Source organism: Myxocyprinus asiaticus, chromosome 3 (assembly GCF_019703515.2).
Source record: "Myxocyprinus asiaticus isolate MX2 ecotype Aquarium Trade chromosome 3, UBuf_Myxa_2, whole genome shotgun sequence".
Lineage (NCBI taxonomy): Eukaryota > Metazoa > Chordata > Actinopteri > Cypriniformes > Catostomidae > Myxocyprinus > Myxocyprinus asiaticus.
This window is the reverse complement of record NC_059346.1, coordinates 9,358,116-9,372,564: the sequence shown is the minus strand read 5'-3', so window position 1 is coordinate 9,372,564 and position 14,449 is coordinate 9,358,116. Positions and strand designations below refer to the sequence as shown.

Below are 14,449 nucleotides of genomic sequence, written 5' to 3'. Positions count from 1 at the left end.
GACAGTCCACCTCACCGGATGGATGGATGGATGGACGGTCAGTGTTTGTGTGTCTGGGACAATGTAAACTGCGTCTTAAATGAGCCCCAGTCAGAGAGAGTCCACCTCAACGGGCCGGGTTAGTGTGTCTGGGACAATGTAAACTGCATCTCAAATGAGCCCCAGTCAGAGACAGTCCACCTCACCGCATATCTCAAAAAACTCCTATTAATAAATACTTGCTGAATTATAAGCCTGGGTAGCTCAGTGAGTATTGACGCTGACTACCACCCCTGGAGTCGCGAGTTCGAATCCAGGGTGTGCTGAGTGACTCCAGCCAGGTCTCCTAAGCAACCAAATTGGCCCAGTTGCTAGGGAGGGTAGAGTCGCATGGGGTAACCTCCTCGTGGTCGTAATTAGGGGTTCTCCCTCTCAATGGGCGTGTGGTAAGTTGTGCATGGATTGCGGAGAGTAGCATGAGCCTCCACGTGCTGTGAGTCTCTGCGGTGTCATGCACAGCAAGCCACGTGATCAGACACATGGATTGACGGAAGCGGAGGCAACTGAGGTTTGTCCTCTGCCACCCAGACTGAGGTGAGTAACCGCAACACCACGAGGACCTACTAAGTAGTGGGAATTGGGTATTCCAAATTGGAAGAAAAAATGCATGCTGTATGAACATTTAAAAGGTTTTGGCAATGATTGAAAGACTATCCTGTCCCTCTATCAGCAGCGCGTGGTGCTGGGGACTAACGTCAGTACTATCAACTCCGTCAACTGACACCGAGGCTCTTGAGAGTTTGAAGCGCTGGTCACGTGGTTTAATGAATAATCATGAGACAGCCCATTCTAATAGGATAAGGCCACAAAGTCTCATTAATATTTATGAGACACTGATGTCGTGATGATGCACTACAGTAGAGGGACACATCACATCGTGTGACGTTGACTCGATGTTGATTTTAAACCTGGAAGATGAAAATAGTGCAAAAAATCCCTAAATTAACCACTTTCATCTTAAAATGAAAAATAATGGATAATTTGTCTTCTATCATGTGTAACACATACATATCTGGTAACATCTCAGAAAATTTTGTTTAGTGTATCATAACCCTTTAAGACCACTGAACCAAATGAATTTCATAACTGTTTTTATTATTGTTCCTCTCCTGGACCATTATTTAAGATGCTAGATATTTTAAATTCATGACATTCACAAATTTCTAATTCTTTCCTTAATTCAATCCATTCTCTTTCGTATTTAGGACATGCCATTAAAACATGTTCTACAGTTTCAACTTCATGACATGCATCACATAAACCTGTATTATGCTTCCCCATAATATGTAGAGTACCACTGAGTTTTGAATGTCCCATTCTCAAGTAAAAAAAAATGACCTGTTCCTCTCTACTGATATTATGAGTGATTTTGCTTTGTGTAATGTTCCTTTGTACCTTGTGAAAATGTCGTCCTGTCTGACATGTATCCCATTACTTTTGCCATTTTGTCTACTACTTAGTTTCCCTTAATTCCAACATGGGCTTGTACCCATATAAAATGAACTAGTCTTCCAACCTGCCTTAATTTGTATATTGTAATCATTATTTCGGTTAAAATATCACTGCAACATGTCTGGAATGTTTGAATGCTCAGAAGTGCCGTCACTGAGTCAGAACATACTACCACTTTCTCCGGCATCACTTCTTCTACCCAACCGAGTGTCATTTGTATTGCTATCATCTCAGCAGTGTACACTGTTGCTCCATCTGTTATTCTCCCATATTTTCCTTTTTTAAATTCTGGAACACAGAAAGCTGCACCTGTCCTCCCAGTATCTGGGTTCCTTAAACCATCAGTGTACACTTGAAGAAATGAATAGTGAGCTGTTCCAATATATTCCATCGTATAATTACTTCTATTGTTTCCACTTTTTTTAATTTTTTTTATTGTATTTGATTTCTTGTTTTTTTTATTAATAGAATAAAAATAAATATCTTGCAATAAGTCAATTTCAGGTTGAATGAAAAGCCAAGGGGGCACTGGGGAAATTAATACTATTGGACCAAATGTTATGGAGTCTAATGCCATTTCAGTAGCCCATTTCTTTGCTCTCCATGCAAATCCTGTACCAGATGTATTTGATGTTTCCCAACTCTCTGTTTCCACCTGCACTGCTCTATTGGTGTTGGTTTGATTGTCCCTGCAATATATCTCAGTGCTTTAGCCTGAATAATATCTAATCTCTTTAGCATGGTAGCTGATGCCAATCCATAAACTATGCATCCATAATCTAAAACCGATCAAAGAAGTGCACAATATATGTCCTTCAATGACTGTATATCAGCCTCCCAATCTTGTCTTGCAACACATCTCATTAGATTCAACACTCCACCACTTTTCTTTTCAATATTTTCTAAATGATCTTTCCATGTGAGCTTACAGTCAAACCACATTCCCAGATATCTGAACCCGGGTACCTTCTCCAATGGTAGTCCATACATATTTACGGTAGTTGCAAGTTTTCTTTTCTTTTTCCTCTTGTAAAAATCTGCCAAGTTTTAGAGATAATTTAAACCCCCATTCTAAAGACCACTGTTCAATGATCCCAACTGAATTGAGTTATGAAAGTAACATTTCTTCCCCTTTTCCACAAAGCACCGTCGTCAGCATATAACTCTGTACTGATTCCTGATGGTATTCCCTCAAATATATCATTAATCATGATATTAAATAAAATTGGACTTATCACACTTCCTTATAGTGTCCCATTCTCCACACTTACTATTTGTGACTTTTCACTGCCCACCTGTACTTGAATTGTTCGTCCAAATAAGAAACTTAAAACCCAGTTATATAATCTTCCTTCAACCCCAATCTTCTGTAATTTTATTAATAATCCTTCTTTCCACATCATGTCGTAAGCCTTTTCAATGTCAAAATAAACTGCTACCAGCACCTTTTTCATTGCAATAGCTTTTTTTAACCTCTTTTTCCAATTTTACTAGTGCATCCAGCATGGACTGACCTTTCTGAAAACTATACTGATATGACGCTGACACTCTATCTAACACAATATAATCGATTTACAATCATTTTTTCCATTAATTTGCAGAGGTCAGATGTGAGGGCAATAGGTCTATAATTCCCCACTACCAAAGACTCTTTTCCTGGCTTGGCAAAGGGAATTATAATGGCATGCCTCCATGCCCTTGGAAGTCTACCCTCTACCAAAGCCGTATTAATTAGTTCTAGGACTGTTTTAAGCACTATATCATCTGCACACTTGAGCATAACATTGCATATTTTATCTTTCCCTGGCGCAGTACGCCCAACCCGAACTAGTACTCTTAAATTCAAATAATCCAAATGCAGCATCTAAGGCTCCCTGTCCACCAGGTTTTTGATTATAAATATCTTGATATTGTTCCAAAATGTCCCATCTTCTCCTATATTTGTCATCTAATTTATCTGTACTGTGGGCCTTTTGAAAGGTGTTTACTAGTAATTCTGCCTTTTCTTTCTCCATAACAGCAGTTCTTCCTTCTCCTGTTAATACTGGAATACTGCTGGCTTTATAGACTCCAATCATCTTTAAAGTACTCCATACATCTCCCAGCTGTGTTTCCTTCCTTATTGAAGAGCGGTATGATTGCCAGTGTTTCTATTTTGCTTGCTTAACTACTCTCCTTGCCTGTGCTCTGTTCCTCTGATATATTAGCACAGAGTCTGGTACTAATGTTCTTTTTAGTACCCTAAAAGCTTAATTCCTGTTTTTAACTGCCTTAGATCATTCTTCATTCCACCATGGAACTGTCTTCTTCCCATTACCTTTAGATTTGGGAATGGACACTTCTGCTGCACCAATTGTAACTGAACTTAGTTTATCTGCACAGCTGTCAATATATTCATCTATATTAAAATTCAAAAGTTCCTCCTTGCATAATTTATTACATTTTCCCCCATCTACTTTGTGGAATCTCCATCTTAACTGTTTTGTTGATTTATTCCTATGCATTTCCACTCCTACTGAGCAAACTGTAGGGAAATGATCACTCCCTATTGTTGAATGATCTAATACTTTCCATTTACATTTTAATGCTATTGTTCCTGAAACTAATGTGAGTTCTAGAAAAGACTTGGATGAATCTCCTAATGTTAAATCTGGTTCCACTTCCATCATGTAAACAATCCAATAAACGCTCTTCCATATATTCTTCCATAACTATTCCATTTCTGTCTGTGACTGAACTCACCCATATAACATTATGTGCGTTAAAATCCCCACACCATATCACAGTACCCGCAGCATTTCCCCAAATTTGATTGAACTTTTCTCTAGATAAATGAGCAAATTACTTATAAAAATACACTATTCTCACACTCCCAGCTGATGTCCACACCATCCCTCACAAAAGTTGCACACCCTCCACCACTTATTTCTACCCTATCCTTCCTCACCGATGTATACATTACCCAGGAATAACAAAGTTTAATTGCTGCTTATGTCCTCTTTCTCTTCCTCACAGCACTACACAGAGAAATTAGTTCATTACTGCAGCCTAGTGGCACAGAGGTGAAACTTGGTGTTGTGTTGCATGCCTGTACATGTGCGTTTGTGTGTGTGTGTGTGTGTGTGTGTGTGTGTGTGTGTGTGTGTGTGTGGGCAGCTTTAAGTGGTTTATGAGGACTTTTTTTTTTTAGGTTACAAACTGATAATTACAAGGGTATTATGCTATAAATGTGGTTAATGAGGACATTTCTAGTGTCCCCATAATTCAAAACACTTAAACATACTAAACGATGTTTTATTGAAAATGTAAAAATGCAGAAAGTTTTTTGTGAGGGTTAGGGTTAGGGAATAGAATCTATAGTTTGTACAGTATAAAAATCATTATGTCTATGGAGAGTCCTCATAATGATAGCTGCACCAACATGTGTGTGTGTGTGTGTGTGTGCGTGTGTGTGAGAGAGAGTATGAGATAATTAACTAATTTAAACATATATACTGTACATGTGCATAGACTGCTTCACACAGTACTTCCAAACAATATATATGGTGTATTGACTTTTTTATAAAGAATACAGTCCCACCAAAATTTGTGTCTTTGACAACCTTTTTATTCTCACTAGTAATGCAACAGGATTATTATATCAACAAAATAAAAATATAACAACAGAACCTACAGAGCAGCTCACACAATTTGGCATATTTTGCTAATTTAGAAAATCCTGAAAGAGGAAGATCAGCAATTTATTAAAGAACAGAAACCACCAAAGATTTGTGACTTATCAGTATCATCATTAGCTGAAATGAGTGTGTTCTCTCAATCAGACAAAGGCTTCAAGCCTTCACAGCGTTTGCCCTGCAATAAAAGTACAAAAAAAAAGTTTACCATTAAAGGTTGCATATGTAGAGTTTTTGTCTGATTTCAATAATTTCTCAAATCAATCAAATTTTGAATCCCATATATCCAAGAAACTGATATAATTTAAATATGTTACATGCCTATAGGCTAGGGAAATCCCAGACAATTCTGCACTTGAGTTAAACATTATTCAAAGACAGAGATTTGCTGAATAGCTGCTGATGAACAGAACTATCTGTATTACTCATGCACAAGATTCAGTCAAACTCATTGTTGGTGGTCGGTTTTGAAGTCTCAGTGAATTTGTACTAGGAGGACGTTTTGACTTGTGGTTTTACAGCTGAACAATTTGTAGTTTTGTTTGAGTGAGATTTATACAGTAGCATATCTAAATGGTGTTCGACTATGTGTAAACAAAGACATGAGTCACAAAACCACAAAACGGAAAGTGACCTGGTGTAGAGATGATGTAATAATACTGCCGTGCTTGTTGTGTAATGAGCCTATCTATCTATCTACCTCTCCCTCTGTCTTTCTATCTGTCTGTCTGTCTATCTATCTCTCTCTCTGTCTGTCAGTCAGTCAAATATTTGATGTCCAATGTTTGATGTGCACCTGAAATTTGGTTTCTTTGCACTTCCTGAGCCTTGTATCCAGAAACTTGGTCAGTTCTCCAACCCACTGAGCTTTAGTAGCAGGTGGGGCACACAGTTTTCGACCTTTTCTGGTTGTGAACCTGAAAGATAAGTGGTTGTTGTCCATCATTTTACTAGAAAGGGAAGTTCTTAAAATAGACTTTCCCTTTAAATACACACTTTCACTTCTACTATGTCTGGAAAAGTGATAATATCTCAGTAACTGTTTGTCTAGTTAATTCCCAGGGAGAATAACTGCACTGATAAACACTGCAGACACTGTAATAAACATACAGTACTTTCCTTTGAAACAAGAATGTACTTACACAACAGCATCACAGGGGCAGCCATCACCTCTGAACTGCTTTCGGTAACTGAGGAGGATGTGTCTGGGGATGCTTTGTTGGCTAACCGTCAGGCAACAGTCCAAAGCTAAGTCTGGCTGAGCCTCTGAAAGTGAGGAGGCAGACAGATAGACAAAGAACAAAAAAGATATTATGAGACACCAGGGAAATGCAAGGAAATGAGAATTTAAATATAAAACATCTGTTCATATAAAACATCTGTTCATATGAAAACAACACTATGAATGTAAAAATGTATTGCCATAACATTTTTTATTGTCCATAATGTATTTTGCAGTGAAGCGTTACAAATGGGCAATGCACAGCTGGGATTAAAGGGATAGTCCACTCAAAAATGAAAATTCCCTTATCTTTAACTCACCCTCATGCCATCCCAGATGTGATTTTTAAAAGAATATTTCAGCTCTGTAGGTCCATACAATACAAGTGAATGGTGGCCAGAATTTTGAAGGTCCAAAAAGCACATAAATGTTAGCTTCGCACCAGTGGCTCCTCAGCCAAGCACACGCACCATATAACTGAACCTGCGGTTCCTCTCGTACTGAGCAGGATTACTATTGCAACAACACATCATCAGTAGGGTAAAATTAACCTGTCTCATGACGGTCTAATCCCAGCTCACGTTCCCTATTAGTGGGTGAACAATCCAACACTTGATGAAGTCTGCTTCACAATGATAGGAAGAGCCAACATCGAAGGATCAAAAAGCGACGTCGCTATGAACGCTTGGCTGCCACAAGCCAGTTATCCCAGTGGTAACTTTTCTGACATCTCCTGCTTAAAAGCCAAAAAGCCAGAAGGATCGTGAGACCCCGCTTTCACGGTCCGTATTCATACTGAAAATCAAGATCAAGCAAGCTTTTGCCCTTCTGCTCCACGGGAGGTTTCTATCCTCCCTGAGCTTGCTCCCGAGAGCCTTGCCTCAGTGCTTCCGCTATTCAACAGCAAAAACAAACTTCAACACTGGGTAACATTATCTTAGAGATGGAATCCAGCAAACGGCCGGCTCCCAGCACAACACTGACTCCTACACAAACTTTTATCTACTGAATCCCGTCTGGATAAGCGGGGACGTGATCGTGATCGAGCGAAAACTAGAGTGAACATCGGCAGGGCATTTGATTCCTGGAGGGACCTTCGTTCGGTTTTGGGGATCAAAACTGACCCTGAATTGGCGTTCTTCTTATTGGACAGATAAGCTTAGATAACTGCAAAGCATGTGAAATATAGTGCCATAAGGATTGATCTGCGTAATTTTAGCTGCTAACGCTGACGAATTGCAAGCTACCTTGCTTCGTAACTTTCAAATAATTTCAACGATCTTCTCGTTTTACTAAAAGTCAGGTATACAGGATACATTTAAGCAAATATGCTGGTTTCTTATTCGTAGTACAACATATGACAAACAAAACATACAACAGTGCAACATAACTGCAGTGCAACAGTAAACTGTCTGGTATAGTTTGGTAGTATGTAGCTGTATGTGTGTATCAGTATACTATGTTAGCTGATAAGTAGTTTTAGTATAGTCTCAAAGTTTGTAGTAAAACAATCATAACTGTGTAATTTTAATTATGCTACCTCATCTGTCAGCATGATGCCGGTGAATCACGTTCAGTCTCTTTGTATGTTACGTCATTGTTTTGGTCGATGCTTGCTCGCTCACGTCCCTTTGGAGTGTGTGCACGAGCACAAGCACAAGCACAAGCAACAGGCAGCTAGCTGCAGTTCACTTAGTGGCCACATTAATAACAAGGGTTTCTGAATCTTACATCCTGCACCTTTAATTAGAAATTAATAAATAGATCATAATAATTGATAACTGCAGTACTAATTGGAGTTATTAAAATGACAATAAATAAATAAATGTGTGTGATGTGATACATCTGATTTCATATGAGAAAGATCAGGAGAAAAATTTAACAATACAAATACAAGAAGAAATAGACTGTATCCACTCAGAAAGTAAATGCAATGGACAGAGGACAAAAAACATCACAGACTCACCTGCTGGACTGTTGCAGAGAATTAGTGCCAAGGCACAGAGATACACACTCAGTGCAGGTAAAACAGCTGAAGCCATGGCAACAGGTACAGGAGATGGTGGAACCCGGATTGAGACTGTCCTGCTAAAGTGGCTATTATCTTTGCCTTTGACCTGACACTGTCCTCTCACTCTCTCCATCTCTCCCCTGCTTTATAGGACTTTTAAGTTTCACTATTACATGGTTTTTCTCACAGTCCCTCCCCTAGAAATGTCAAAGCATCAGATTGTTGAAAACCGAGGTAGGACTTTTTTTAATAAGGGCCATGTTTACCGCACAGTCATGAATTAGGGCCATGTTTACTGCACAATGCATCACATTCTCTGTCTCTTTTCCTAGTAATCTCCCTTTATCCTCATACTGAAACTCAGATTCTCACACTTCCATCCTTTCTCACACAAATTTCGTAACAAACTGTTAAAAGTGAATGTTTCAATATAACTGAAGAGCTATTTCATCTAATCCTGTCAAACTGAACCGCTTGGTTGGTGTGAATAATTACTGGTTTTTGAATGTAAACACAGAGTTGGGGATTTCAATGGGAGGAAAAATTAAACTGTAGATTGTTTTCTGTTAATGTTCTAACAATGTTAATTATTAGGCTAATGATTAGTCCCTCTCCTTTGTGTGTGTGTATGGAAACCACATTGTGTATTTACTGAAAGTTTGTATGGTTTACAGGAAGATATGAAGTAGAAGTATGACATCATGTACTGTGCTTTCTCTGAATGATATATTGACTCAAGAATGTAAGGTGGTTAAAGGAATAATTCAGAGAAAAATTAAAATTCTCTCATCATTTACTCACCCTCATTCCATCCCAGATGTGCATGACTTCCTTTCTTCTGCTGAACACAAAGATTTTTAGAAGAATATCTCAGCTCTGTATGTCCATACAATGCAACTGAATGGTGACCAGAACTTAGAAGCTCCAAAAAGCACATAAAGGCAGCACTAAAGTAATCCAAATTACTCAAGTGGTTTAATCCATGTCTTCTGAAGTGATCTAATCAATTTTGGGTGTGAACAGACCAAAATATAACTATTTTTCACTGTACATCTTGCCATTGCAGTCTCTAGGCATGATCATGATTTTAAGCTTGATTACACTTCCTAGTGTTTGACGCTTGGGCAGAACGCTAGATTGCGTAATTGAGCTCGAAATCATTATCGCCAAGGAGACTGCAAGATTTATAGTAAAAAAGGAGTTATATTTTGGTCTGTTCTCACCCAAAACCATGGATCGCATAAGAAGACATTGATTAGAACACTGGAGTCGTTTGTACTACTTTTATGCTGCCTTCATGTGCTTTTGGAGCTTCAAATTTTGGTCACCATTCACTTGCATTGTATGGACCTACAGAGCTGAGATATTCTTCTAAAAATCTTTATTTGTGTTCAGCAGAAGAAAGAAAGTTATACACATCTGGAATGGCATGAGGGTGAGGAAACGATGAGAGGATTTTCAATTTGGAGAGAACTATCCCTTTAACAGATGTAACTAGAAGTAAAAAGAATATGTGAGTGGCACCAGAAACTAAGTGAAAAGAGCCCACCCTCATGTTTCTAAGAATATTCTGATCCTTAGATAGGATTTCTATGAACCCTTTCAATCCAAGTCAATGGGATTTTTAAACCAGTTTTTATTGATTACCAAAAGGAAATCGAAACGGAGTCTGAGTGAACTTAGAAAAGTTATAGCACATCTCGACTTAGCAAGCACCACTAATAATAAAAAGCATTAGCCAGTATTGGGTAAGCTACTCTAAAAAAGTAATTAATTATAACTACTAATTACATCTACAGTGCAATTAGATTACTGTACAAATTACTCTGTCTGAAAAGTAATTGCATTACTTATTACTAATTACTTTCTAAAACCCTTATCAACCTCGACCAGATGAAAAATACAAGGATAGACATGAAATTGTTCTTTAATTCTGTCAAATAAATTATATAAAATCAAATAAATTATTCATGAACTGGCTAAAGAATTTAAGGGGGCAGCGTTAAATTAGAAAACATATATTTTAACATAAGACATTACATTTAGATTTTAAATTCACTATTGTTTTATATAGAAATGTTCTATAGTCTATACAATGTTTAACACAATTACATCAGAAGTAACTGTAATTAAATTACTGAAAAATTCAGAGTAATCACATACTTTACCTTTTTCAACAAAAAGGTAATTTAATTACAGTAATTTTTTGCTAAGACGTTTGCCCAGTACACTGAAAATAACCAACTCAAAAGAATGAATTTGACACTTAATAGTATGATACTATTAAGAACCTGTAAACATCTATACTTGTTTGATGCTTTAGATAAAAGCATCTTTTAAGTTTTGTCTATTAAAAATATTACGGATAAATGACTCATTGAAGTAGAAAGAAGAGTAACCAAAATTCGGTTTATTTTAAGTAATTCATTTACAGCAAAATTCATAGACACACAAAGTATGCTTATGCTATGTACATTAATTAAAACCCATTTTCAAAAAAATACAAATACAGGACAACTCATGCACATGTGTGAGGTTCATAATTGCTACAGTGATCTACAACATGTTACATTGCACACATAACATTGCTTTGAAATGCAAGTCATTAATTTATTTATTTTACATTGTTTGAATTCCATGCATCTGTGATCCCTCACATCTGCAGAACTTCCCAAATACTTAGTGAATATAAAATAGTCAATCAAAGTCACAACTGATGAATGTCTGAAGCTGCAGGGTCATCAGGGGTCACTTCCTGTCTGTAAAACAGAAAAAGAAAAAAGAAAAAAAACATATTATGTTTTCATTAGTGGGTATGTTACAGAGAAGGCCAGAGAAGGTTTCTGTGAGAGCAGAACTAAGATTTTGAGTTAACATGAAAGTGACATACAGTGGGAGGTTTGTTTCATCTTGTGTGTTTTAGGGATGTTTGTTTCTTCCTATCGAGGTGTGAGATGTGCTTTCTAATCCACTCATGTCTGTCTGCTGGAGGAGCACACAGTTTCTTGTCCTTTTTAGTGATGAATCTAAGGGTGCAAAGAGAGATTTTATCTATTACATGCATTAATATGGTACTATATAGTGCAACTTCCATCATCCATGATTGATGCTTACACAGTAGCTGGGATGGGGCAACCACTCTCTGTTGTTTGATGAAAGTAGGATGCAAGGATTTGCATTGGGATACGTGTGTCTTTGGTAGTCAGACAGCAGTCCACAGCTTCATCAGAAAATGCTGAGAATGAAGTGTTGGTATTAGCAAGGGTCACCACTGGAAATCCCCCCTCTCTACATACATTTGACACCATGCAAGAACAAAACTTGGCCTAAACATTTCTTTCATTTGAAACATTTCTGAGATTTTCTGTATTATCAGGAACTAACTCCCAGAGTTATAACAGAATTTATGAGAAGACAGTCAAGAAATACTATGGCAATGACCTCTATGGGTATAAAGTATCGGCTGCAGCCAGTTTTCAATTCAATAACCAAGTTTCAGTATGAAATGGGGGATGCATTAGAGAGCAGATTTTTATTTAAATCTTACCTTCTATGCTGCCCCATAGGACTGCAGTAAAGATGAGGAGAGTTAATGCTGGAGTCTGCATTCTTCTCTTTATATCTGTCAGAAGTCAGAGCATCAGATGCATGTGCACAGGTGAGTCTGCAGGTATCGGTCTGCAGGTATTTATACACAGAAAAGAAGTAGCTTTCACTTTCACGTTAAGACTTACCGCACCTGCTCCACCCCTATCTTGTAAACGCATCAGTTTCTTTTGGGTTTCTTTCCCCCACATTCTTTCCTGTAATCCCCCCCCCATTCAAATTATCTGCAGAGGTGCATGACCTAACTATACATTTAGAAGCACATAAAAAACACTAATACACTCCTTATGTAATTTACAACAACTGAACCCAAAGTGAAATGTTTAGTTTTTGGTTGCATAATGGTTTAGTGCTCATAACTTTTATTTTATATCGGCCATAAAGAATTAGCTTTGCCTGTTTTTTTTTTTTTTTTTGCTTTTAGATTTACAGTGGGCTCCAAAAGTTAAAAAAAAATAAAAAATTACAAAATGTCATGAAAATAACTTTATATTGCATTCTTAATTAATGCATTTTTGTTTCCTTGTGAATTATATTAATCAGCATAACAGTTTGAGTGAAAAGTTGAACTGAAACATTTACAAGCATTTCAAAATTTCCAAGTGTTTTAAAGACAGCATTCACTCAAGCTGGGATGGACTTTTGTGCACAAGTTTGTGCAAAACCTGATAATTCATGTTTGAGAACGTTCCATCTTGTGTGCTTCAACTGAAGCAAGGAAATCTGACCTTCTGTACAAAAGAGTTAACACACTCAATGTCACAAATTTGCTTACTTAAGTAGTGACCAAGAAATCTTACTCATTTTACGCCTTTACGTTACTTCATTTTATCTCTTTCAAAATCCTGACACTTTCTATTTAACGTCCAGGTTTAAATTTGAGTTTGAATCCCAGATCTTTAATCTGGTCTCAATATTTTTTATTGATATATAAAATATATATATATATATTACATTAGGCAACTTCTGTTAAAAAAACATTTAGAAACTATGGGTGAACTTCAGGGCAACACCTCAAATTTGTCTTAGATTACTTTTGTTGAAACAAAAATATAATGCACATAATCCAGTTCTATCCAAGCCCTCCTGTTCAACAAAGGGATATTTAAAGTGATCATAACTTGTCATTATCTTAATAATGAATAGTGTGATATCTGAAAGCCTGGCACAGATACAAGGGTGTGTGCTTCCCTGAACTGAAGCACTTCAAACAGAGCCAAGAGCAATAACCTTCTCAAGAGTTTGAGGGGAATTGTGGCCGTTAAAAACTGTGCCTGAAGATTATTTGTATTTTCTGATGTAGGGTGCATTATTTTCAAAAGCTTGGCTCTTCACTCCGTTATGCATAACTCTCAGTTTCGTTTTTTGAAAGTGGCACCAAATACATTTTTATTGGGCAGATTTATGGTAGCTCTCCAAAACCTAAACAGTCTAATGTGTTTTCTCACCACATTCACATTCAGTTGCTGCATGTGAAGCTTCAGACTTTTCTACTTACAGTCAGTATTACTTTTTTTATTTTGCACATCCCATATAAAAACATACTGTATGTTGGGAAAGTAATGGTCTTAGGTAGTTACATTACAGTACATTCCATATTCATATACCATGGCATTAACAATGTTCTCCAATGTACTTCATGAAATACCTTTTTTTTGTTGTTGTTGTTTACTGTAAAACACAAAAGGAGATGCTAGGATGAATTTTAGCCACACCATTTACTTTCATTGAATGAAAAAAAAAAAACATGACTTTGCAATGAAAGCGAATGGTGACTGAGATATTAGACTGATGTTAGACTGCCTAACATCTCCTTTTATGCTCCACAAATTGATGCCCTATATGCCCTGCCAGGTCACTCCACTTGACTTACTCCTTTTAAATTTATTTGTATTTTTTTCATCCAAAGTGACGGTTCTGTTACCACCCTTGGGATGAAGGTCCTATTTGAGAACATTCTGTGCACTACAAATACCTTTGCTTCAATTCAATTTAATAACATTTCTAAGAAAACTTACATGCAGATACAGATTTATAACTATATATTCAGATTTGCAACTATTTATTCAGAATTTATAACTATACATTTTGATTAATAACTATATATTTGGATTTACAAGTGTATATTTAGATTTTTTTATATATATATATATATATTCGGATTAACAACTATATATTGAGAATTTATAACTAGGCTATATATTCGTATTTTTAACCATGTATTCGGATTTATAACTAGATATTCAGATTTATATATTTGGAATTATAATTATATATTCAGATAAACAATTATATTTTCAGATTTATAAATAAATATTATATATTTAGAATTATAACAATGTATCCGGCTTTATACATACTGTATATTCAGAATTTATATAATTATTTTCTGTTTGGCCCCCCATAATATAAATACATAAATAAATAAATTGTATGTGTATAATT

At 36.6% G+C, this 14,449-nt stretch overlaps 1 protein-coding gene across 1 annotated transcript; it reads right to left on the bottom strand.

Annotated features, from left to right (window-relative positions):
- Nucleotides 1-5,084: 5,084 nt before the first annotated feature.
- Nucleotides 5,085-8,546, bottom strand: ccl19a.1 (chemokine (C-C motif) ligand 19a, tandem duplicate 1). The gene is made up of 4 exons (XM_051658787.1): nt 8,354-8,546; nt 6,308-6,431; nt 5,962-6,082; nt 5,085-5,343 (listed from the first exon to the last, which is right to left on the bottom strand). Exons 1-4 carry the CDS (start codon nt 8,529-8,531, stop codon nt 5,305-5,307), a joined length of 462 nt encoding a protein of 153 aa, XP_051514747.1. The 5' UTR covers nt 8,532-8,546; the 3' UTR covers nt 5,085-5,304.
- Between the last annotated feature and the right edge of the window lie 5,903 nt (nt 8,547-14,449).

Bases quoted from the DNA above. Each gene is read 5' to 3' on its own strand.
- ccl19a.1 (XM_051658787.1), bottom strand. From the start codon at position 8,531: ATGGAGAGAGTGAGAGGACAGTGTCAGGTCAAAGGCAAAGATAATAGC. The intron at 6,432-8,353 runs GTGAGTCTGTGA...CCTCACTTTCAG, and splicing joins TCTCTGCAACAGTCCAGCAG to AGGCTCAGCCAGACTTAGCT. The intron at 6,083-6,307 runs GTAAGTACATTC...CTTATCTTTCAG, and splicing joins TGCCCCTGTGATGCTGTTGT to GTTCACAACCAGAAAAGGTC.